Source organism: Crinia signifera, chromosome 7 (assembly GCF_055691185.1).
Source record: "Crinia signifera chromosome 7, ASM5569118v1, whole genome shotgun sequence".
In the NCBI taxonomy this organism is placed as follows: domain Eukaryota; kingdom Metazoa; phylum Chordata; class Amphibia; order Anura; family Myobatrachidae; genus Crinia; species Crinia signifera.
This window is the reverse complement of record NC_139223.1, coordinates 185,859,093-185,885,510: the sequence shown is the minus strand read 5'-3', so window position 1 is coordinate 185,885,510 and position 26,418 is coordinate 185,859,093. Positions and strand designations below refer to the sequence as shown.

At 45.4% G+C, this 26,418-nt stretch overlaps 1 protein-coding gene across 1 annotated transcript in view; it reads right to left on the bottom strand.

Annotated features, from left to right (window-relative positions):
• PDE1A (phosphodiesterase 1A) overlaps positions 1-26,138 on the bottom strand; it is a 227,683-nt gene extending 201,545 nt beyond the window's left edge. Inside the window, exon 1 of the mRNA XM_083154685.1 lies at positions 25,673-26,138. Within this exon, the coding sequence (XP_083010811.1) occupies positions 25,673-25,773 (101 nt within the window). The 5' untranslated portion in view covers positions 25,774-26,138. The remainder of the gene's footprint in view (positions 1-25,672) is intronic.
• Positions 26,139-26,418: the final 280 nt, after the last annotated feature.

Genomic DNA, 26,418 nt, shown 5'->3' with positions numbered 1-26,418 from the left:
TTACATACTTGTTATTCAATAATAGTTTGATCGGAGTGAGTTCACTAAAAACGAACACTACAATATCGCAAAACAACAACGATCTCCTATATATTTTTTAACCCTTTGAGTGCCAACGTTGCTGTAGAGAGCCTTAAAATATCGGCACCAAAATGCCACAATACTTTTAGTATAAATACATACAAATCAATCACAATACAAGTCCATTCATTGAAGTTTAGTGAAATATCGCACCCAGAAAGAGAACAGCCGTTGCGAGCGACGCTGACATTTTTTGCGGGTATCTCTCAAAGCAACGTTGGCACTCAAAGGGTTAAAGGGAAAAATGGTAAACTGCAAAGCAATAGTTAATTTCATTGATTTTGACTGATTATGGCAGTTTAATCTACAGGATATAATTAAAGATTTGTCATTGGCAATGAATAGAGGAATAGGACGCGGTGCAGCTGGAGTAAGTTTCCTAGGTGATCAGAGTTTCCAGAAAGACATTGCAGAACATAAACAACAATTTGGGAAGTGTTTGCCATCCGCACACAAAGCACTAGATGTAACAGTACAGTACACTACAGCAAATATGTTCTCTGTGTTCCTCTGCATATCACATTTCAAGGGATTTGTAAGCCATTCCATTAACAAAAAGTACAAATCTGAGCAATATATAACCGAATTTAATAAACCATCTCTAAAGGTTCCAAATACTAATAGAATTATATATTTAATAGTTAAAGTTCCTGCTCCACTAGTAGGGTCAATCCGTATAACCGGCAAAATAAAAATGATTCCAAGAGCGGACTGATATGGCCGGAGAGGATGTTTTTGGCTTTTTTGATAAAGCTCTTTTCGATGAAACGCATTAGAGCCTCATATACTGGCCTCTTGTGGAATTCACCATGAATGAAACCAGGTGAAATCCTGTAACACAGTGGTTCCCAAACTTTTTGGAATCATGACACCCTAGAGTATCAGAATTATTTTCACGCCACCCCTAGGCCTAATGTTTCTTACTGAGAAATTTAGGGAAAAAAATATTGAATTAAGCAATTGTTTTTTATATGTTATTCTTACGTTTAATTATGTTTGTATGTCCACATATGTTATGATTGACAACCAATGTCAATGCATTGCCTATTACCCGGCGATCGTACAACGGATCGCCGGGGCTCCCCTGCCACTGTCCCATTCGCACAAGTGACCAGGCACCGCTCTGGAAAGTTCGGGGCTGCTCGGGAGCGCTCCGGAGTTCGGGTGCCCGAACAAATAAATGCCCCAGCTCTCAGTGTGCCCGAGTCACCCCATACCGCCCCGAGTGGCTGCAAACAGCCGAAGCCAGATGCAACCCCAAGAAAGCAGTGGTTGCCCCTTCTATGGTGAGTATTTCTGGGGCAGGACAAACCTGTCCTGGAAGGTTTGTCCTGCCCCAGAAAAACCCACCACTCAAGGGGTGAAGCTCTGTAATTTGCGAGGAGGGTCTCGGACTTGTTTTTCCAGAACATCCAATCAGTAGTTGTCACAAGGGGGTGTCCTGATTATTTTATCAGCCCCGGGCCCCAAAAATGTTACTGCGTCTAAAAGTATAACTGAAAAAGATCTACGATGTAGGGTTACCTAGCAAAGTGACACCACCCTGGTAGCAATGCATTATTTTTTCCATTTTTAAATGCCCTAAATAGAATAAGATAGGACAACCCCAACATAAATAGATGTAAGATTTTTTTATCTTCTAAAATAGTAATTTGATTGTGGGAATAACTCACCTATTGATCCAGTTACATAAGATATTTTTATAAATAAAAACACAAACAAACAATAAGGTCAACATAGGCGTGCGCACATTGATTGTTAGGGGTGCACAGGCACCCCCCAATGCTGTGCCCATCCACCCATATGAACTCCTCCCTGCCGCTAGCAATACCTTTTACCAAAGACTTTTGCTTTTTAGAACTGTTTCCCATTAAAAGAAGAGCCCATCAATCAATTCTGTGTGTTTTGCATTGTTAGTTGTACTAGACCGTTGTCATATCACTACATACCTGCGTCATCCATACCACTACTTACCTGCGTCATCCATATATGTTTTTAACTTTATTTGCATGTACTGTTACACAGAGTAATTAGAAGATTAAAACTAAATAGGCCGACGATTATGGTGTGTCTGACAGATGTTTTATATTGTAACGAGTGCCAGTAAATGATGGTAGACACACCTGATTGGCGGTGTTAGACATGCCCAATAGGGCATGTTAGGCGCACTCCTTTGACGGTGCACCCGCCAATTAATTGTGCCGCGCATACCCGTGGAGGTCAATGCTGATGCAAATAGGTGCAAGTCTGCAATTGCGAGTTTGTTTCATTAAACTGGCAGACATGTGCAGAAATGTGCACGCCTAAGATTTCTTCAATCCAATGAAATATACCTATTTGAACTACTCGTCATGAATACTAAATAGGGTGCGGTTTTCTAGACAGATCAGAAAAATCATACCATATCGCACAATCAGCCAGCAGATGCTAGGACAGTAGAGGAAAGCTACAAGTGAAAGTCATTAAAACTGATAATTAATAAGTGCCACAACAACGACCCTACCCTGTAGAGCTATGTGTGGTGGCACACTCTGCACCACCCTAGTTACGGTCCTGGAAACGGGCACAAAAAAGTCCAAGGAAGTCTGAATAATGACAGCTAATGCCTGATGATGTCTAATGGTTCCCCACATCTGTTATACGCTCGATCCTCTGTAACTGACCCAGTCACCTGTTTCTTAAAAGTAGCCATATGTTATATGCCCCTCCTAACTGTAATTTGTGTGCACTGGGGAGTAACCAGGTGCAGGGCAGTAGACAGCCTGGCCGGGCCCAGCTATTTAACTGGGGGCATGGCCTAATCACAGGGGCGTGGCCACACATTAAAAAAAATAGTACTTTATGCGCCGCCCTGGCCATACTGCTGAGGAGAAGAGCTGCTGCATCTCCTACTTCCAGGTAAAATGACTGAGGACCAGGGACCCCACTGGGCCCCTCCATCAGATCTGGACCAATGGAGGGGCAAATTTGTGTCATTAGCTGAAGATAATTATTATTATTTTTTTTACTTGTTTGTTATTCAGACCTAGATTTACCAAGCAAGATGTGGTCCAAATGTTGGGATTTGCAGCTGTCTGGAGAGGAGATGGGGATAAAACTATGCAAATTGCATAATTTCAGGTCACTTTAGCCCCACATCTTCTTTGCAGACCTGCGAATTGCAGTGTTTTTGTGGAATGGGGGCGGGGCTTGGTGATGGAAATGTAAAAAATCTTTCCCATTGACCCGTAAATCATGGAAAATTGCTGTGAGTAAGCGGGGCTTTGTAATATCATGCTTGCTTTCTGTCTTTATTCTGTCTGGGGGGTTTCTGGGTATCACTGGCAGTGATGGCAGTAGTACGGTAATGGTAATGCAGCAGAAGGCATCTCATATAAGTAGATGCTTCCTTCTAGCATTAGTGATCTGTGCTGCTTCCTACGTAGCAGCATCGGATTATATGCAACACCATTGTCCAGCTGTGTGACACATGGGTTAGTGCAAGATGGACAAGAAATATCCTTCTTCTGACTGAAGTCTTGGCCTCTTCATTCCTCAAACACAAAGGTGACCCACCTCCATCAGATCAGGTATCTTGGATGTAATGGGAAAAGAACCCAGCCACTATAAATCCAATTGTACAATTTTAAAATAAGACCACAACAATAACATAAAGGAGAAGAGGTAAGCACAACAATCAAAGACAGAGACTTTGGGGGAATTAAATTTTTCCACATGCCCCCTGCTGACCGTCTATAGTAATGGGCATCTATCGGAGCTACTCAAATGTTTCTTGGATAAGACGCACATTACCTGCAGAACACACATGTTTTTCTCGCAGCCCCTGAGTTTAAAGTCCGTAGTTTGGGCTCCCAAAGTGCCCAAAAACAGGACGATTAGATGCCCATGCACAAAATTGGAATAAAATTTGCTTCTTTGTATGGCTAAACCGGCTCTTTCAGACGCATTCAATGCTAATGGCATCTAGTCACAGCAACAATTGAATTGCTCTGATAGATGCAATTAGCATACACAGCCAGCAGGCGGTGTGCGTAGAAATTGAATTTCTCCAAAAGACAGGGACACAAGGTAAAACAGAAGGGAAGGAAAGGGGTAATTGAAAATTTGTTCAATGAAGTTCAAAGTGCTGCAAACAACTTACTCTATAAGAACCAATCCTCAAATAGTCAAACAATTGGATCTGTGTGGTATCTACCTGAAGTCCCCAGAATAATACAGTAATAGCTTTATTACTGTTGGCTAATGTATTAAAGAAGGGAAGGGCAACTAATTAATTAATAAGGTTTGTAGAAGAGTTCATATACGAGAAAATAGTACACTTTTCATTACACATTTCTGTGCCCTGCTGAAAGGGCTGGTGGGGAAGATATGATCACTTTATATAATTAAATTAGCTTCCAGAGCAGCAACCCCTCTGGCTAAATGTTCAGTATCAGATCTTTGCAGAGGACACTTGTTCTGTTGAAAATAATTAATATCCTGTAGTGGAAAGAGTTCCTAACAATAAGAGTGGTGAACGGTAATGAAATTCATTGCCACAGAACTGGTATACATGCAAGCTGTATATAGGGTGTGGGGTTTTAGCGTCAAACGGGTAGGCACAGGTGAGGTTTTGGCACAGACTTAGACAGTGACATCACGGCTTGGGTCCAAAACAGGGCTTGCCTGAGTTTATTGCAGCACTCAGAGCAAGAAACTAAAAAAAAAATCAGCCTTTACACTTCAGGCAAAACAAAAAAATAAAACCTGCTCGTCTGAGCTCTAACTAAACAGAATAAACGTCCCTCTCTATACCAGGGCCACACTATGTGATACTGGACACACACAGCAGATATAGATCAAGTAATGCAATACTTACAGCCTTGTCTCTCTCTAGCAGCAGCTTACTGCCTCCAACACCCAGGGAGAGAGAGAGAGACACCTATGGAGAGGGCTGGCTCCTATTTAAAGAATCAGGTGCTCTCCTGATTACCAGCCCAGGACAGAACACCCTTTGTAAGCCGGAGCTTACCACACAGATTGAAACAGCCTGCAGTCTATATGCCATAAGACAGGATTCTAGGGGAAAGGTACCTGCCAGCTATGACTTTCCCTGCCACTGTCTTACATACCCTCCCCCTCTGTTCGAACCTGTGGGGTCGGACACTGTCAGCCAACCGGCAGTATGTTCGGGATAGGGCATCGGCATTACCCTGAAGCCTTACTGCTCTGTGTTCCACTGTAAATTTGAAATTTTGCAAATTGAGAAACCATCTCGTGACCCTTGCGTTTCTCTCTTTGGCTTGGTACATCCATGTAAGTGGGGAGGGGTCTGTGATTAATCTAAAGGAGCGTCCTAAGAGATAGTACTTTAGGGATTCAAGGGCCCTTTTGATTGCTAAGCACTCCCGCTCGACTATACTGTAGTTTCTCTCCGCAGGTGTCAGCTTCCTCCTCAAATATGTTACCGGGTGTTCCTCTCCACCAACTTCTTGGGAGAGGACAGCACCTAGTCCCACGTCAGAAGCATCAGTCTGTACGACAAACTCTTTTTTAAAATCCGGAGTGATCAGGACTGGTTGATTACAAAGGGTCACTTTTAATTCTTGGAATGCCCTTTCAGCCTCTGGGTTCCAGCTGACCATAACTGCCTTACCTCCTTTGGTAAGATCGGTTAGGGGCGCTGCCATGGTTGCAAACTGGGGTATGAACCTACGGTAATACCCAAGAATTCCCAAAAAAGTCCTGACTTGTTTTTTTGTCGAAGGACGAGGCCAGTCTTGGATAGCCTCCACTTTATTTATTTGCGGCTTTATTATACCTCTCCCGATAACATACCCCAGGTAACGTGCCTCCTCGAGGCCTAAAGTACACTTTTTTGGGTTCGCTGTCAACGCCGCCTCTCTGAGGGAATTCAACACCGCCTGGACTTTGGGTAAATGACTCTTCCAGTCATCACTAAAAATGATGATGTCGTCTAGATATGCCGAGGCATACTGACGATGGGGTTTAAGAACAATGTCCATCAACCTTTGAAAAGTTGCTGGAGCCCCATGCAACCGAAAAGGCAAACAGAGATATTGAAACAGACCATCGGGGGTGACAAACGCTGTTTTCTCTTTGGCACTATCGGTAAGAGGTACTTGCCAGTAACCTTTAGTTAAGTCGAGGGTAGAGAAATACCTAGCATGACCAAGTCTTTCAATTAACTCATCAACTCTTGGCATTGGGTAGGCATCAAATTTTGATACCTCGTTCAGCTTCCGGAAGTCATTACAGAAGCGCAATGAGCCATCTGGTTTTGGAATTAACACAATGGGGCTTGACCACTCACTTTTAGACTCCTCGATAACCCCAAGGTCTAACATTTTCTTGACCTCCCCAGATATGGCCTGTCTACGCGCTTCTGGTACTCTATAGGGTTTTAAGCGTACCCGAACTCCAGGTTCGGTGACAATGTCATGTTTTATGGCTGTGGTGCGCCCTGGAAGTTCTGAGAACACATCATAATTCCTTTGTACTAACTCTTTAGTTTCCTGCTTCTGGGATTTGGACAGGGTCTCTGACACCCGCACCTCTGGGCTATCACTAGAGGGGGCACTTACAGCTGTCAGAGTCTCTCTGTCTTTCCAGGGTTTAATTAAGTTCACATGGTACAACTTTTCTGGCTTCCGTTTACCTGGTTGATACACTTTATAATTTACACTTCCCACTTTTTTGATGATCTCATAAGGCCCTTGCCACTTAGCAAGAAATTAGCTTTCTACGGTGGGTACTAATACCAACACGCGGTCACCTGGGTTAAAGCTTCTTACCCTGGCTGACCTGTTATACACTCGACGTTGTGCTTCTTGGGACTGCTCTAAGTGTTCCCTGACTATAGGCATGACCGCAGCCATTCTGTCTTGCATAAGAGAAATATGCTCAATGACACTCTTGTAGGGTGCAGTCTCCTGTTCCCAAGTTTCCTTTGCTATATCAAGCAGTCCACGAGGATGTCTGCCATACACTAGCTCAAAAGGGGAAAAACCTGTGTATGACTGGGGCACCTCACGGACCGCAAACATCAAATAAGGCAGAAGACAGTCCCAGTCCTTCCCATCTTTGCTCACTACCCTCTTCAACATCCCCTTTAATGTTTTATTGAACCTTTCAACAAGACCGTCAGTTTGTGGGTGATACACCGATGTACGTAGATGCTTAATTTTCAATAATTTACACAACTCTTTCGTGACTTTAGACATGAAGGGGGTTCCTTGATCGTTAAGGATCTCTTTGGGTATGCCGGTACGGCATACCCAAAGAGCTCTTTTGCTATGGACTTTGAAGAGGTATTCCGCAAAGGAATAGCCTCAGGGTAACGAGTGGCGTAATCCAACACCACGAGAATATACTGAAATCCCCTTGAGGATTTTACCAAAGGGCCGACCAGGTCCATTGCAATCCTGTCAATGGGCATCTCAATAATAGGTAACGGAACCAGGGGACTTCTAAAATGTGTCATGGGAGCCGTCAGCTGACAGTCAGGGCAGGACCTGCAGTAGTCTTCTACTGCGCGGTGAACCCCGGGCCAGTAAAACCATTGCAACACGCGTTGTGTGGTCTTTTCAGTACCTAAGTGTCCTCCCATCGCGTGTTTGTGAGCAAGGTCTAAGACCATTCTACGGTATGGCCGTGGCACCGCCAGCTGCTCAACTATCTCCGCCCGGATTTTATCTACCCAATACAGTAGATCCTGGTTAATGGCCATATATGGGAACTCTTTGTCAGCATTGGGGTATTGGGGCTCACCATTTATGACTTTAGGGTTTTCCCTAGCTCTTAATAAGGTGGGATCTCTAAGTTGAGCAGTCCCAAAATTATCACGTGACATCTCTAGCTCAGGCATGTCACACACTTCTTCCTGCTCCTCAGCTTCACCTGCAAGAACAGCTAGTGGAAAACTGTCAGATTCAATAGTGGTCACCCCTACCGTTTGAACCTCAGTATCCTGATCAAAAGGCTCAGGGCTAATCACAGGGCACACATTCTCATTATTAACAGCATTTCTAGTGCAGTGTACATTCTGTTTCCACAAGTCCCAGAACAATGGGAAGTCTCTTCCCAGGATCACACTATGCATCAGGGTCTCTACCACGCCCACTTCATGGGAGACAGTTCCACAAATACTCTTTAGCTGGACTAAAGCTGTGGGATACTCCTTGGTGTCCCCATGTATGCACAAGACCCCTATGTAACGTCCCGTGAGTGTCCCAGGGTCTACCAAGCTGGCATGGATGAGAGTAACTAAACTCCCAGAGTCCAGTAGAGCACTCCCGGGATAACCATCCACCTTTACATGACATATTTGCTGTCCAGTTTCTGACACAGTTGCGACCCAGGTTTGGACCCTACTGTCCCTTGGGAATGCCTCTCCACTGTTTGTTCCCCATCTAGGCCACCTCCCTTTACAACATTATTCACCCCTCTAGTAAACGGAACAGTCTTACCAGATGATCCGGCCGATTTGCTGTTCTTGAGGGTGGAACGTCCAGGAGGCACTTCTTGGATTAGATTTTCAGTAGCTCTGTACCTCTCAACCAGGTTGACAAGCCCCTTGGCATCATTAGGGTCGCCCTAACCGACCCAGCGCTGAACCTTTGGAGGTAAGGAACAAAGATACTTGTCCAGCACGACTCTCTCCACGATCTGCGCTGGTGTAGACTCCTCTGGCTGTAGCCACTTCCTTACCAAGTGGACCAGGTCATACATTTGGGGCCGCGCAGGTAACTGTTCAGAAAAAGTCCAGTTATGCACCTTCCGGGCATGCACACTCATGTTTACGCCTAAGCGAGCAAGGATCTCTCCCTTGAGTTTCGCGTAGACCTTAGCATCCTGCTCACTCAGATCACAATACGCCTTTTGTGGTTCTCCAGTTAGAAAAGGCACTACCACACCTGCCCATTGATCCACGGGTAACTGTTCACCCTCTGCTACACATTCAAACACAGCAAGATAGGCCTCTACATCATCCGTGAGAGTCATCTTTTGCAGAGATTTCTGTACTGCAGCCCGTGTGGTTAGAAGCAAGGGTTGGGGTGTTTGCACACTCTGCGCCACACTCTTAGCCACATTCTGTATTTGCTCTTGTAATTGCAGATTAGTTTGCTGCTGTTCCTTTAAGGCTTGTCTGTTGGATTCAAGCAGCAAAACATTGGTTTCAGCCTGGGCACGCATGGCCTCCTCATGCACCTTTTGCTGATGTGCGTTGGCCTGCCGTTGCAGCTCATTTGCCTGCACCAAGTGTTTTAAAAGGTCCTCCATTTTAACAGTCTCATGTTGCAGTGTTACAGCAGCCTTCAGCCAGGACATACAAGTATCAGCGCACTCCAGACACTCACTTGTGGCTGGTTGCCTTTAGCAACAACTTCCAGCTTGCTGTAGCAAAAGTCCTATAGTTCGGTGTATGTCTCTTTAAGTCTGTGAGAGGTAGAGAGATGCTTGCTCGCATTCTCCACCATATGTGGGATTTTAGCGTCAAACGGGTAGGCACAGGTGAGGTTTTGGCACAGACTTAGACAGTGACATCACGGCTTGGGTCCAAAACAGGGCTTGCCTGAGTTTATTGCAGCACTCAGAGCAAGAAACTAAAAAAAATCAGCCTTTACACTTCAGGCAAAACAGAAAAATAAAACCTGCTCGTCTGAGCTCTAACTAAACAGAATAAACGTCCCTCTCTATACCAGGGCCACACTATGGCCCTTATTCTGGTTGGTGCGGATATTCCCGCATTGTTACGGAGCGGTCCGCACGCCACGGTGTTTTGCCGCATGCGGCCATCGTCCGTAGAAACGCCCACGTGTCCTCCGCATTCGGACGGACTCACTCTTTAAGAACAGGGCGTGTTTACGGACGACATACAAACCATGCGTGTGCGGGAGAAACACTCCGATTCTGCACGGTATTACAGAGTATTACAGAGTATGCTCGGAAATACCGCATCCGAACGGGAGCCAAGCGGTGCTACCGCCCGTAAGCGGAGTATTTACGCCAAACAACCCACTATGAAGTATCTTCTGCAATACATCACATGACCCACTTATTCAATTACCTATCCTCATAAAAAACAGCTTATTTGGAATTGGAATCAATTAGATGCCAATATATCCTTACAAGCATGCCTAACACATGCATTGCACACATTAACCCTTACAGCAATGTAAGTGCAATGGTTTGTATTACACCCTGTGTAAAAGATTATAAACAATCTACACATATACTGTTTCAAGTGCAAATAAAACCAACAACTGTGAACTTGCATAAAGAATTTATTTAAAAACACCATTAACATAGAAAAAAAAAATATAAAATAATAAATTAAAGCAGCAGATCTCGGATGTCCTGCAGGTCTGCTAGAAGGAGCCTCAAATGGTGCTCCGCTCGCAGGACGGCCCCACGCACCCCCTCATCTGCCGGTGTGGTGTCATCTGTGGGCATGTCAAAGGGGCAAAAATTAGTCATGTTATTCATGCATACATTTCACATACTGCGACATAAATTGCACAAATGCTAGGTGACATGTGTGTATATATATATATATATATATATATATATATATATATATCTATCTATGTAGAGAGATAGAGACACACATAGATAAATAGATATGACACATACATATATACATACATGCAAACTTATTTACTACATACTGTCTTTTTTGGCCTCTACCCTTTACTCTGCAGAAGACATAACAGTCATATTGTTTCTTCTCAGTCACAACCCACCCATGACTAACCAATGACAAGCATGTCATGGCCTCCGTCAATAAGAACTTGTCACAATCTGCTCAGTCTAAGTTCAGTGATGGTTCGTGGCATGGGAGTTATGCAAATGTCAGGAATGCACAGTACACATCCTCAAAATCATAATTCTGTCGAAACCAACCTACAATTCTGTGAGGGCAAAAAAACAATCTGAACTACAGGGGGTGTTTAGGTAGAGGAGGCTCCTGGGACACTGGCAACTTCTGACTCCATTCCAAGGTAGGCTGGCCCCTACTCCATTTATAGCATACATCCTAGAGTTTATAAATAACATTCACCAACAATATAGATTCCACTATTTGATGGGTCATAATCTACGCTTGCAGCAGGTGATTTTAATCCACAAATGATCCACTCATCCCTTTACTCCTGGATCCTGTTTAACTACAACGGTTATGTGGCAGTCAAAATGGACCTCCAACCCATCCCACAAACCTGTGTAATTGAGAGGTGTCCTGGATGAAAGGGATGCCTTGGACACCCCATCTAACCCGTACCTGTATCTGTAGCTACCCACTTTGGGGTCTATATGAATAGTATGGGCCCAAAATTTTTTATCACCAGTGCTACATAACAAATACCAGTACAACTACTTCATGAATGATGCATTATGTTAACATACCGATCTGCTGGGACTCCGGGGCCTGGCACGCCTCCTCCCCCTCGTCATCAGAATCGTCCGGGGCAACCGTGGCCTCCTCAGCCCCCTCCTCCGCCAGCTCCTCTGCCACAAGAACCTCCTCCTCCAACTCCTCCACCTCCTCCTCCACCTCCTCCTCCTCCTCCTCCTCCTCCTCCACCTCCTCCTCCTCCTCCACCACCACCACCTCCTCCTCCACCTCCTCCTCCGCCACCAACACCTCCTCCTCCGCCACCAACTCCGCTTCCACATCCTCCTCCACCACCTCCTCACGCACCTCCTCCTCCTCCACCACCTCCTCCACCATCTCCTCCAACATTTGCTCCTCCTCCACTTCCTCCTCCTCCACCCTTGCCGCCACCTCCTCCTCCGGGTCTTGGGCCTCCTCCTGGGCCAGGTCTGCCTCCGCCTCTTCACGGGCCTGTCGGGCTCGGGCTCGTGCTGTGTGGTAGAAAAAAACATCATGGTCAATGTCGGGTCATTGGTGCACATGTATTAATCCATAACAAGACATACATGGAAGGGTGATAATGATGGCAAACGATGCAGGAAAGTAGCTCCTTACTGTTAATGGACTCCAAATTGTGTCATTTAAATTATTATGTGATTGTTAGTAATATGTTCACACATTACAACCCAGGCATTTATCAATGTGTAACACATATTAGATCTGGCACATTGTATGCATCAGAATCCTCAATGCTATGGCATTACATATAAAAGCCACATGACTGCATGTTAACCAGGAAGAAGCACACATAACAGTCTATGGACTTTTAAACCCATGGACACCCACTTATCATGAGACACATTTTATTGTTTCTAGATGCTATGTTGTAAGTGCGAAATTTCATAGCTAAAATACTCACACTCAGCAATTTCGCCCCTGATTTGCTGGATCAGCTGGGGCTGGCGCCTGCGGAGGTCCGACCACCGCCTCTCCAGCTGCCCGAGGGACCTCCGCACCCGAGTGCGGGCGTAAATACGGCGCCCTGCCGCAGCATACGCCCTCCGCTTATGGCGGTTTGTGATGAAGGGCCCCGCACGGCCCAGCCTTGTCTCCATGACGGAGACAAGAACCCTCAGCTCCGCATGTGTGAAGGGTTCTGCCCTTCGTGTCTCCGCCATGTTGACAATGGCATCTATCAACCAATCAGGTGGTGGCATTGGTTGATCACAGTTATTTGGGTTAATAACTTTATTTTTCATCTTTACATGAACAGCGTCTCTGCGCCAACACAAATGGTGACAAATTCGCATGCCTTCAAAACAGTAGTGTTGATGTATGGCAATGAACAAATCTGATATATATAAAACACAGTGTGTATGCACTTAGCAAATCCAATGACGCCTCGCTCCGCCAAGCAACGCGTGCTATAGCTTAGCAACGCATAGCTGTAGTTAGCATTACTTACTCTATGCATCTATGTGTATGCGTACATTTATGTGTAAAAGACACATACACACACTTGCAGGTATCCTGAGACCAGCATTATACACCAGCCCTGCCTGCCTGCCTGCCTGCCTGCCTGGCTGCCTGCTCCTTGAAATGTTGAAACATGTGAATAAATTCAAATATCATATATATAGATATATATATATATATATATATATATATATATATATATATATATATATATATATCTGCAAACAAATCAGACATCAACACATGAAAAAATCCCCAACACATTACAGAATAAATCAATGTACTCACCAGTCATCAGGGATAGTATCAACTACAATAATGAAGATATAACAAACACATAAGATCCCTTGAACAAGGTATAATAATTAGCACCTATATTTAACTTCCCCCAAAACTAAGCACATATGATAAATATCTCCTATTTCTTTGCCATTAGGAGGGCAGGCTGGCTAATTTTCGTGTTGTAACACTGACAACTAACACACTGTACTTATTTGAAGGGGTGATTTTTACAATAATTGGTGTGTTCTGTCAACTCGATAACATGTACCTGAAGTATCTTTGCGCCACAGAGTCCCGCAGCTGGTATCCCCTCCGGCATTCAGGGGCGCGGGATGGGCGCATGGGCGGATCTTGCGGCTCAGATGGTACCTCCCACTCATCAAAGGGTATCTCACGCCGCACAGCAATGTTGTGGAAACATATACACAGGCCCACGATCCTCGACACCATTTCAGGCGCATATTGTAAGTCACCACCAGTGCGGTGGAGCACTCTAAATCGACCTTTTAAAAGGCCAATTGAGCGCTCCACCACTTGCCTGGTGGCAACATGCGCCCGATTGAATGCCTCCTGTGGGCCCGGTGCTGGGTAGCTGTACGGCGTAAGTAGCCAGGGCGTACATGGGTAACCGGAGTCACCCAGAACCCACGCATCACGGCCTTCCAGCTCTTGTAGTCTTTGCCATATCCCGGTTTGTCGGATGACATGAGAGTCATGGGCACTTCCGGGAAACTTCGAGTTGAAGGCGAGAATCTCCATGGATGGGCCACATACCACCATCACGTTCAGTGAGTGGAACAATTTGCGGTTCCTATATATCTTCTCACTTTGAGATGGAGGCACAAATGGTACATGGGTGCCATCCACAGCCCCTATCACATTAGGGAAGCCAGCAATTTGATGGAAGGCCTGCTGGCTTCTGCGCAGGGTCTCGGTGGCAAATGTCATGGCCATGAAGTGCCCCTTGCGCCTGAACATGGCCGACGTCACACGCCTCAGGATTCGGCAGAAGGCCGGCTGAGATATTCCAGCAAGTACTGCCACTACTTGTTGGAATGATCCTGAGGCGCAGAAATGCAACACCGCCAGCAGCTGTGTGTGAGGCGGAATTGCTGTCGTGATCCCGTGTAGAGGTTCCAGATCACTCTGAATTAAGGTGAGCAGATCCAGAATTACATGTGGCGGTAACCGGTACCTAGTAAGTACCTCATCATCGGGCATAGCAAACAGAGTCACCCGTGTGCGATAGATTCTAGCACGTCCTGGCCTCCTTGGGCGACGAGTGGGGAGAGCCGCAAGTGCCCTTAGCCTCCTCTCCATGTAGCGCATCATTGCTTCAGCAACCTATAAAGAAATGAACATAAATACTGATGCACCTATGCACATAATGGCCATATCCCACTACAAATAGATTTGTAGCCTTCAATACGTACAATAGATGGCCGCCCCGTGAAATCCCGCAGATCCATTTGACTCTCTAATGATGACACAATAATATGAACTCAATACACACCGTCCAAAACACACAGATAAAGGTGTCAGCATTTTTTGCCGACATCATGTACTATGAGACATTTCATCTATTGCTGGGACATGTTGTCCTGCAATAGATGAACCCACACAGGTTTAAGACCTGTGAGTGAAATAGTGAACATGTGACATGTTGCAATAATGCTACACGCACTTTGCTGGCCCAACAATCTGTAGTCAGTGAGGCAATGGTGCATACATTCATACACTTACATTGTTAATGGATATTATATCTACAAGGAGCATGGAAGAGCTTACCTTAGACCCTGACAAGTCCAGATCTGGAGACAAATGATTCTAGCAGCAAGTCACTATTTATAGGGCTCTCACATGTGTGGTCTATAACAGTAGAGATGAGTATTGCATGACTTGTGGCCTGGATTATCTAAGGGATTGGGCTACTTTTAGCTTGCAAACAAACGCCACAATACCACAGTAGTCATGAATCAAATGTCATGTCATGCTAGCAAATAGCATGTGTATTGTGCAATAGTCACAGGTGTATCAGAAGATTCTATGCAATGTTAGCATTGGTGCCCAGTATTTCATGTAGAACTTTCGCCAGGTTTTACACAATGGAATTTCCGCCACCGTATGCGGCGCGAAAAAACAGCGACGTACGCTCACGCACGGAACGCAGCTGCCGCTGATGTCCGCCAAACAGGCTACACAAACAGTATATAAAGGTGTATTAGAAGGTGACCATGTTGTTGCTAACATGTCTGGATCACAACCAGAGGTGGACCCAGATCTGCAGCAACTATTTGACCAGATGGACTCCAGCACCACCTATGTGCCACTGCACATGCGGCCAGTGGGTAATGAGGAGGCTGCTGGACCTTCTACAGCAGGCCAACCTGCACCTGACCATTCTACAGCAGGGCAACCTACACCTGGCCCTTCTGCAGCAGGCCAACCTGCAGCTGGCTCATATGCACCATCAGCAGAATTGATTGGAACACAACCGGGGACTTCACAAGGTAGTACCATGGCCAGCACTTCAAGTGCAGCGACACGTGACAGGGGGCGTGGCCAAGGACGTGGCAAGGGGAGAGCCAGGGCAACAGAGGAACCACCCAAAAAAAATAAGGCATATGAAGCACAGGAGCTTGCCATCCTGGTTCCCCGAGCACGTGATTGGATTGAGTGTCCATCGGAGAAGCTGACACACACACGCAGATGGAAGATTTGGGAACAGATAACGGCAGAGATTAATGAAGTAGCGCCACAAGTTCGTGAGACGGACCATGTGAAGAAGAGGCAAGTTGTTTTGTCATACATGTGCCCAGTAATAGCCAAGTAATGATTGAATTGATGCTTAGATGGATTTAGCAAATGGCCCGTGAGGTTGTTACGATACACATACATTATTGCCATGTTATTTCGGTGAGAGTTAGAGTAGGGTGATTGTGAATGTGTATTGTAACGGTGGATTTCATAGTTGCATATAATATTATCTTTTGGACATTAATCACATGTCGTAATATGTAGCACAGAGCAATGGCTGCAACAGCTAACATCTGGAGTGACATGTATTAATATGTCAACTTACATTGCAGGTGGCAGGACTTCAAAACCAACCTGAAGAGGAAGATGACCAAGCGGTGGGAACACAGCCAGACATCTGGGGCCGGGCCCATGCCATCAGGGCTAGAGCTCACCCCCCTGGAGTTGATGGCCGAGTGCTGTATATCAGTTGAGGAGATCAGGGGGGTGAGCACGATGGATAGCGAGGCCCCAGCTGAAGTGTTTGTGTCTTTTATTGAAGGTAAATATTGGTCATGCCTTAAACTTGTGCAAGTAATTATCTTAGAATGTCTCCTAACTGTGTTTATCTTTTTCCACAGACACCCCACCGCTTGGTGACGACTCTGCTCAGGAGGTGGAGGAGTCCGTGCCACCTGGCCCCAGTGGTAGGCCTGTGCAGCAGCAGCCATCGGCCCAAGCCGATTTGGCCGCCTTGGCCCAGATGCTTGGGGACATCAACCAGCAGGGAGACTTGGCATCAGAACGGATGCATAGGACCGAGGAGATCCTGGCGAGCTTGGTCAGCACCCAGCAGGCTATCGCTGCGAGCATGCAGGCCATGGCTCAGTCACATCAGGCCATGGCTGCAAGTGCTCAGGTGCTGGCCGAGCAAGCCACCCGCCAAAATGATCTCCTCCTCCACCATAATGAGCTTATGGTGGAGCTGGTTACCAGCAACAGGGTCCTAATGTCATCCGTTTCTGGTGCATTACCACCGGCAACACTCCCTGCTGGCAGGAGGGGTAGACCAGCCAACCCCTCAACATCATCTGCTCCACCTGCCCCAGCATCTGGCCGTCCCCGAAGAGCTGCTGCACAGGCCAAGGAGCCTACCAAGGCCAAACGTGGTCGCAAATGAACTTGTGGCTGCATTAATCTCCACCGTTATGTGGTCCCAAATCTTCCATTGTGCTGTGTGTGTCAGCTTCTTGTGTCCAATCACGTGCTGAGGGTAACCAGATGAGCCCTTGCTTCATATGTCCTTTTTGGTTCCCCTGTTGCCCTCTTTTGCCTGCCATTACTGTCAGCTGTACTTGAAGTGATGGCCATGGTACTATCTTGTGAAGTCCCCGGTTGTGTTCCAAATGATTCTGCTGATGGTGCATATGAGCCAGCTGCAGGTTGGCCTGCTGCAGAAGGGCCAGGTGTAGGTTGCCCTGCTGTAGAATGGTCAGGTGCAGGTTGCCCTGCTGTAGAAGGGCCAGCAGCATCCTCATTTCCCACTGGCTGCATGTGCAGTGGCACATAGGAGGTGCTGGAGTCCATCTGTGTGCAATTATATTTGTTTTGTATTATTATTTATTTTGCTACATTCCTGCCATGTTGTTTATTTTTTGGATTTTGTATTTTTTGGTCATTGCATCACAGTGGCATTGACTGTGACATGTATAGAAATAAATTTTTTTACTTTACCCAAAAATGTGTGGTTTCATGAGTACATGTCGAATACACATGTGTATTGCTAGTATTAATATTCTGTCATGTCCATTGTTAGCAGTTTTAAAGTGTCTGACAAGTACAGGATATGTGGGTGTTTAGTAAGGGTTCCTTGAAGCAGCAATGGTTTCAATTAAAGCACTGACAAGCGGCCTATTAGTGAGTAATGAGTAAAGGAGTAGATTCTATTGGGTTCAGGTGTTAAAGCTTGTAGTCATTAGGCGTACGTTCGCCTACCGCATGAACGAGTGGTGTCCGCAAAGCAATAGTACACTTGTGGACACCGCACATTTCTGCCCTTTTTCATCGCGTGCATTCGGAGTGGTATCCGAATGTACGCCCCCCAACATAAGTGTACTCCCCCGTGTCCGCCCATGTTTCCGCCCCGTTTTGCCCACTTTGAAACTACGCCCATGTGCCATTCCGCATGACGCCCATAATACGCCCAGATTTCCCGACTGATTGCGGGGAACAGTTTTGGACGGGATTTGGCCGAACTGGTACGGAGTCTAGGCGTGGCACATGCGCGTTGCGTTCTCCACGCATGCGCAGACGCCGAAAAGACGCGATCCGTAAGAATGCGGTAAAGTCCGCGTCAATCAGAATAAGGGCCTATGTGACACTGGACACACACAGCAAATATAGATCAAGTAACGCAGTACTTACAGCCTTGTCTCTCTCTAGCAGCAGCTCCAACACCCAGGGAGAGAGAGAGACACCTATGGAGAGGGCTGGCTCCTTTTTAAAGAATCAGGTGCTCTCCTGATTACCAGCCCAGGACAGAAAACCCTTTGTAAGCCGGAGCTTACCACACAGATTGAAACAGCTCGCAGTCTATATGCCATAAGACAGGATTCTAGGGGAAAGGTACCTGCCAGCTATGACTTTCCCTGCCACTGTCTTACATACCCTCCCCCTCTGTTCGAACCTGTGGGGTCGGACACTGTCTGCCAACCGGCAGTATGTTCGGGATAGTGCATCGGCATTACCCTGAAGCCTTCCTGCTCTGTGTTCCACTGTAAATTTGAAATTTTGCAAATTGAGAAACCATCTCGTGACCCTTGCGTTTCTCTCTTTGGCTTGGTACATCCATGTTAGTGAGGAGTGGTCCGTGATTAATCTAAAGGAGCGTCCTAAGAGATAGTACTTTAGGGATTCAAGGGCCCTCTTGATTGCTAAGCACTCCCGCTCGACTATACTGTAGTTTCTCTCCGCAGGTGTGAGCTTCCTGCTCAAATATGTTACCGGGTGTTCCTCTCCACCAACTTCTTGGGAGAGGACAGCACCTAGTCCCACATCAGAAGCATCAGTCTGTACGACAAACTCTTTTTTAAAATCCGGAGTGATCAGGACTGGTTGATTACAAAGGGCCACTTTTAATTCTTGGAATGCCCTTTAGCCTCTGGGTTCCAGCTGACCATAACTGCCTTACCTCCTTTGGTAAGATCGGTTAGTTGCGCTGCCATGGTTGCAAACTGGGGAATGAACCTACGGTAATACCCAAGAATTCCCAAAAAAGCCCTGACTTGTTTTTTTTGTCGAAGGACGAGGCCAGTCTTGGATAGCCTCCACTTTATTTATTTACGGCTTTATTATACCTCTCCCGATAACATACCCCAGGTAATGTGCCTCCTCGAGGCCTAAAGTACACTTTTTTGGGTTCGCTGTCAACCCTGCCTCTCTGAGGGAATTCAACACCGCCTGGACTTTGGGTAAATGACTCTTCCAGTCATCACTAAAAATGATAATGTCGTCTAGATATGCCGAGGCATACTGACGATGGGGTTTAAGAACAATGTCCATCAACCTTTGCCTGAGTTTATTGCAGCACTCAGAGCAAGAAACTAAAAAAAATCAGCCTTTACACTTCAGGCAAAACAGAAAAATAAAACCTGCTCGTCTGAGCTCTAACTAAACAGAATAAACGTTCCTCTCTATACCAGGGCCACACTATGTGACACTGGACACACACAGCAGATATAGATCAAGTAACACAGTACTTACAGCCTTGTCTCTCTCTAGCAGCAGCTTACTGCCTCCAACACCCAGGGAGAGAGAGAGAGAGACACCTATGGAGAGGGCTGGCTCCTTTTTAAAGGACAGAACACCCTTTGTAAGCCGGAGCTTACCACACAGATTGAAACAGCCTGCAGTCTATATGCCATAAGACAGGATTCTAGGGGAAAGGTACCTGCCGTCTATGACTTTCCCTGCCACTGTCTTACAAGGGGTATAGGGAGAGTGGCGAGCGTAAGCTCCAAGAGCCGAGGAGGTTATAGGCCGCGCCGCCGACCCCTCTTCTCCGTCCGTCGCCGGAGAAGAGGACAAGATTCAGCAGGCAGTGGCAGCCCAAGTGGGGGGGGGCTTATTGGCACAGCTTGAGACCCTGTGCCTCTCCAAAAATGGCATCTGTCAGGGCAGAACAGTGTGTACAGTGCTAAGCTACCCAGAAGTGCCGCATTTCAGGAGCACTGGTGTGCTGTGTGCACTTACCCCCTGGCAACGAGCATTCAACCCCCTGGCAACAGACGTGTAACCCCCTGGTAACAAGCAAGAAACCACTGATAACCGACATGTTACCCCTGGCAATGAGCATGTTACCCCTGGCAATGAGCATGAAACCCCTGGCAACGTGCATGAAACTCCTGGCAATGAGCATGTAAACCTTGGCAAAGAGCATGAAACACCTGCCAATGAGCATGTATCCCCTACGAGTCCTACCGGGGGCATTATGTTTAAGCGGAATTAGGGGGGGGGGGCAGTATGTGTGCTAGATGCACTAGTAAGCTGCACTGATAGGGGCATTATGGGCCTGATTCTGGTTCACACGCTCTCTCGCACGTTTGCATCAGCGAGCGATCTTCAGCATGTGTGCATGCGCATTTATGTGCATGTGCTGATGCTGGGTGCAAGGGGACATGGTACACTGGTAGTTCACTGTCCCATTTGCACTTAGCAGTGAGGATAGGAGGCGTGGGGCAGTGGCGATGGGCTGCGCTCATGGGAAAGTCCAGAGTTTGAAAATGCTGGGTGTTCCCATGGAAATTAGGCAGTGGCTCTGCTGCCGGGGGCCTGCAGTTGACATCACTGGATGTCAGCTGCCCGCTCTCTTGCCGTAAAAGGGAACATGCGTGCCCCTTCTAAATCAGTCAATGGTCTGCGACCATTGACTGATTTGGCCCCCGCACCCATGGCTGCGAGTGGATGTTTATGTGCGGGGAACTCAGCTAACGAGGGGTGGCGGGCGACTGTGCGAGCGGCAGGTGGCGTTTACTCCACACGCAATGCTGCAGATTTCGCAACATTGCGTGTAGACCAGAATAAGGTCCCATGTGTGTAAGTGGGCAAGCACTACTTGGGGCATTATATGTGTAATGCCGGGGACACTTGCACCACCAAGAGGAGATGCAGAAAACTGCATCTTTTGCCTTGAATCCCCTGGCAACAAGTAATTAGAAACCTTGATGTGGGGCAGAGCAGGATTTAGACTACATGGGGCCCTAAGCAAGAAACCGATTTGGCACCCCCCTCCAAAGTAGATCACTCTTGCACATCCCTCCCCTGATGTCTGGAAATGACCATGTCCTCGCACACCCCCACCCCCAAGGATCAGGACAGGATGATAGCCGCACCCTCCTGAAATTTAACAATTAAAAATTGTAAAATGCAGCACATGCTATAGAATAATATGGCAAATAGTCAAAGTTATGTGATTACAAATTATCCTCCAAGTGATAGGACAATTGGAAAACCTTTGTATTCATTTTTCTTCTATACTGATGGAAACAAAGCACATGAACAAACAGACAAACAACTCAACTTACGACAATGATCTTATCACTTGTAATCCCTCTAAATCAGTGGTTCCCAAGCTGTGTGCTGTGGCACCCTGGGGCACCGCGGAGCACTTGCAGGGGTGCCCTGGGTTGGTGGTCCAGGATCAATTCAAATTATTAATGGTCAATGTAATAGGCAAAACCAGGGTTTGTGGCTTCCAATCATAAAATATGTGGACATACAGAAGCAAATCCCGTCCCTCACCACATAACTGATTATAAGGATAACATATAAACACATTCATTTAATTTTATATTTTTTTCTAAAGTACTCAATAAAAACTTTTGGCCTATGGGTGTCACAAAAAACTTTCTGATACTCAAGGGCGCTGTGATTTGAAAAAGTTTAGGAACCACTGCTCTAAGTCATAGCCACCAACAACTCCAATTCCACCATAGACGACAGGAACGCAATGGGAACTTTCTTTCTGGTTAAGATATCTTTATGGGGCCCCCTTGGGACTCCCTGGGCCCTAGGCAGGCTCCTAGGTTGCCTTATGGAAAATATTCCTCTGCTGTGGGGCATAATTTGTAAGGGTATTTTTGTTTGTGGGACATAAAAAAAAAAAAAAAAGGTAAATTGTGTTAATATTTCATACTTAGGTTTAATTATATTGTAAGGCTTTTGTTTGTTCACATAGTTTATGCTTGGAAGCCACCAGCACTGATATTGCCTATTACGCTGACCACTAATATTAGGACCACAAACTTGACGCACCCCTGTAAATTCATGGGTTCAATTCCCACCATGGCCCTTACTGTGTGGAGTTTGTATATTCTCCCCGTACTTGCGTGAGTTTCCTTCGGGTACTCTGGTTTTCTCCCACAATCCAAAAATATACTGCTCGACTCATTGGCTTCCAACAAAATTAACCCTAGCATGTCTTTGTGTGCGTGTACATGTGGTATTGAATATAGATTGTAAGCTCCACTGGGGCAGGGACTGATGTGAATGTTCAAATATTCTCTGTAAAGCGCTGCGGAATATGTGTGGCTATATAAGAAACTGTTCTTAAATAAATAAATAAAAGTTCCCCAAGGCACCCCACAACATTCCTGTGGCAAACATAAAATTTTTAAAAAAATGTGTCGCAAATAATTAGGCCCTGTGCACACAGAGGCTGAATTTGAGTTGGACGTTGTCGTTATTGCATCTGAGACTGTATTCAAATGCCGCTACAATCAATTCCCTGGTGTGAAGGCGCACTTCTGAATGCGCAAGGAATGAGACGCCCATGTTGAGCGTCTTTAAAAACAACACTCTCATAACACACCTATCTCTATTTGCTTAGCCACCTCCCTCTCACCTTTCAGTCATTACCCAGGAACAGCCATGAAACACATTTCTGAGATGTGCACGTCAATCGAAACTCGTGTATGGGCTCTGGTCACAGTGCTACTTAGATGCATGCACAGTAGAAAAATTCTCTATACTGTTTCCAACATTGACATTCCATCCAAATCATGCTTACAGGCTCCGAAAAAAACACGTTAGTAGCAAAGACAAAATCTTGTACTTTTTCCTTTGTATTTAGTAAGACATTAAAAAATAAAGTAAATTCTCATAGCCCCCCATAGTAAGAGGGTTAGCAATCGTAAATGTTGGTAACATTTGAAATTGCTGCACAATAGATAGATAGATAGATAGATAGATAGATAGATAGATAGATAGATAGATAGATAGATACGCACACATACAATACTGTGCAAAAGTTTTAGGCAGGTTCTGAGAAAATGCTGCAAAAATGAAGTGTTAATAGTTTATTTTTAGCAATAAACAAATAAACTAAATGGAAAGTGAATGAAAAGAAAATAAATCTAAATCAAATCAATATGATTCAAAAGAGCATCAATTTTTCACTTTAAGGGCGGGATGTACTAAAGGGAAAATGCAGTAAAACCCCCGTTTTACCGCATTTTCCTATGTACTATTACCCGGCCACACCGTTATCGCAGGGCAGGGTATCGCCACCTTTGGGTGGCGATACCCTATAGAAGCCTATGGGCTTCTTTTCGCCGCGTCGCCGCAACCCCGCCGCCTCGCCGCCCCCCCCCCCCCCTCTCCCCCTCCCTTGGGCTTACCTTCTTGCAGGTCCTCCTGGACCCCGGAAGGTAAGCCCTTCCTCCACCTATCAAAGCAGCCGGACGTCCTTCCGGATGCAGGGGAAGGAGGAGGTGCCGGGGACAGCCTGCTTAGCTGTCCCCGGTGTGTAGGCATCAGGAGCCGGCTGGGAGGTGACGGAGACCCCCCGCAGACCAGAGTACAGGTATCGCGGGGGGGCTCCGTTACCGCACTGCGATGCCAGCCGCATATGTTAGTACATATGCGCTGGCATCGCGGCGGACAGCCGGCGAAGGGCAGCGATGTATATTAATACATCCCGCCCTTAGGATTATAGTCAGGTGTATGATTATCCAATCATACCAAATAGGTGATCGTCATTTACATATGTACAGTAGATTGAAATACAATCATAAACTGAAACAGAAACAGCTGTGTTGGTGGCTTAAAACTGGGTGAGGAACAGAGAAATTCTGCAGTAAAGGTGAGGTTATGGAAGACAGTTTCACATGTCATACACCATGGCAAGTACAGCAAAAAGACTCAAGGAAGTAATACTGCATCAGCAAGGTCTTCCCAGGAAAAGTTTTCAAAGCAGACTTGGGTTTCAAAATGTGCAGTTCAAGCTCTTTTGAACACGCACAGAGACAGGCAATGTTGAGGACCGTAGAGGCAAAGTACAGCCAAGAAAACGTATTGCATCAGATGAAAGATAGATCATGCATGCTTCCCTTTGAAATCAGAAGATGTCCAGCAGGGCCATCAGCTCAGACCCGGCAGAAACCAGTGTGACCCATGTACACCTATCTACTGTTCAGAGAACACTCTCTAGAAGTGGGCTTCATGGAAGAGTTGCCACTAAAAAGCAATACCTGCAATGCGGAAACGTGGCCAAGTGACTTAAATAGGCACAAAAACATAGGTACTGGGGTTCATAAAAATGTCAGCAGGTGCTCTGGACTTAAGTCAAAACTTTAAATATTTGGCAGTTTGTTGGCAGCAGGGCTGGGGAGCCGTACAATAATGAGTGTCTGCAGGCAACAGTGAAGAAGAGTTGAGTTTCCTTTCATGTTTGGGGCTACATTTCAGCAATTGGAGTTGGGGAATAATCTGATTGGCTCCAAATTTATTTTGCAACTGGACCCCAATCATACAGCTAAAGTCAGAAAGAACTATCTTCAGCTTTCAGAAGAACAAGGAGCCCTGGAAGTAACTCTGTCCACCACAGAGCTCTGATCTCAGCATCATCCAGTCTGTCTGGGATTGCATGAAGAGACAGAAGGATACGAGCAAGCTACATCCCAGAAGATCCGTGTGTGGAACAACCTCCCTTCCGAGTTCCTTCAAAACTGTGTGCAAGTGTCTCTAGAAAAACTGATGCTGTTGTAAAGGCAAACATGAAATATTAATATGTTTTACATTTCTCTTCTGCTCCATCACTTTGCATTTTGTAAATTGATAAAAATAAACTATTAACACTTCTGTTTTTTATAGCATTTTTATTTTGCTGCATTTTTCCTACACATGCTTCAAACTTTTGCACAGCAAATATATATATATATATATATATATATATATATATAAATATATATATATATATATATATATATATATATATATATATATATATATATAGAGAGAGAGAGAGCAATTAGAAGCAAGCACACCATCTTTGTTTACTGCATGAGTGGTGCTGATGCAGGTTCCATCCTTGTTGTAATATTATAGTAGGGTAGTAGGAAGTAAGACCAGCTACGCTCAGAGACTTTAAAAGTCCAGAGTACTATATTCACATAGGTGGTTCTGAATTTAATACACTGCATCACATCAATGTCTCCAACTGCCACCGGTACAAATAAATATATATATAAAATATTGTTACTACCAGACTCTATAGCATGAAGAATTATAGTCATTTCCAACAAGCCCACTGTAATCATACATTGGATAATGCAGGATATTTAAACTCTAGTTGCAATGATGTGTCTATATAATGCACTGTAGTAATGATAATGAGCAGCTTGCGGAAAAAAGGAAACAAGAACAAACATACACTGTGTCACTTACATTCCTTGTAAACGCTGGACCATTTTGTCATTGGATTCCTTTTTTTTTAATTTTGCAGAAGTATACTGATGCTCCAGTGTTTCCGGGTCTGTAGACTCCATTGTGTGCGTCCTACGGTGTAACAATCACTGTGAGTCCCAACCAGCGATTGCATTCCTTAGCCCATGGTATGCCAGCGAACCAATGCATGTAGAAAAGAACAACAAAAAGTAAATTCTATACAAGATGCAAAGGGTTAACGAGATAAAGATTTTTTTGCTTTTTTTTTTTTCGTTGTTGTTGTTTTTGTTTTGTTGGGGTTTTTTTTGTCTTGTTTTTATGCCAGAACAAAACTTAATGGGTAATCCCACGGGGTTGTCTCCTTTAGAATTCAGCGGTTTAAACTACAGGATCCTCTTGCTCGGATAAGTAGAAGCAGTACATGTAAGATGGGAAGGAGAACGCCACTGGCTGCTTCTACGCTCAAGCACTTCCCACATGCAGTTCAGTATTACAGTTGTGTGCACTGAAGCACAAAGGCAGTTTGCAATATCCAAGGATTCATTGTCATTTACAATAAAGGAGAATTACTTAAGCTCCCCGCGAGAGACAGATTTATAGTAGAGAAATAAAAGCTCTCAGGCAGGAAAACCAAAAAAACACAAAAGTAAAAACCAAAATAATGCAATCTCCAAGGTAAGATACAGCATCCGAAATGTTCTATTTAAATGCTAAAAAAAAGTTTAACTGTTTATTCTGGGTTAAAC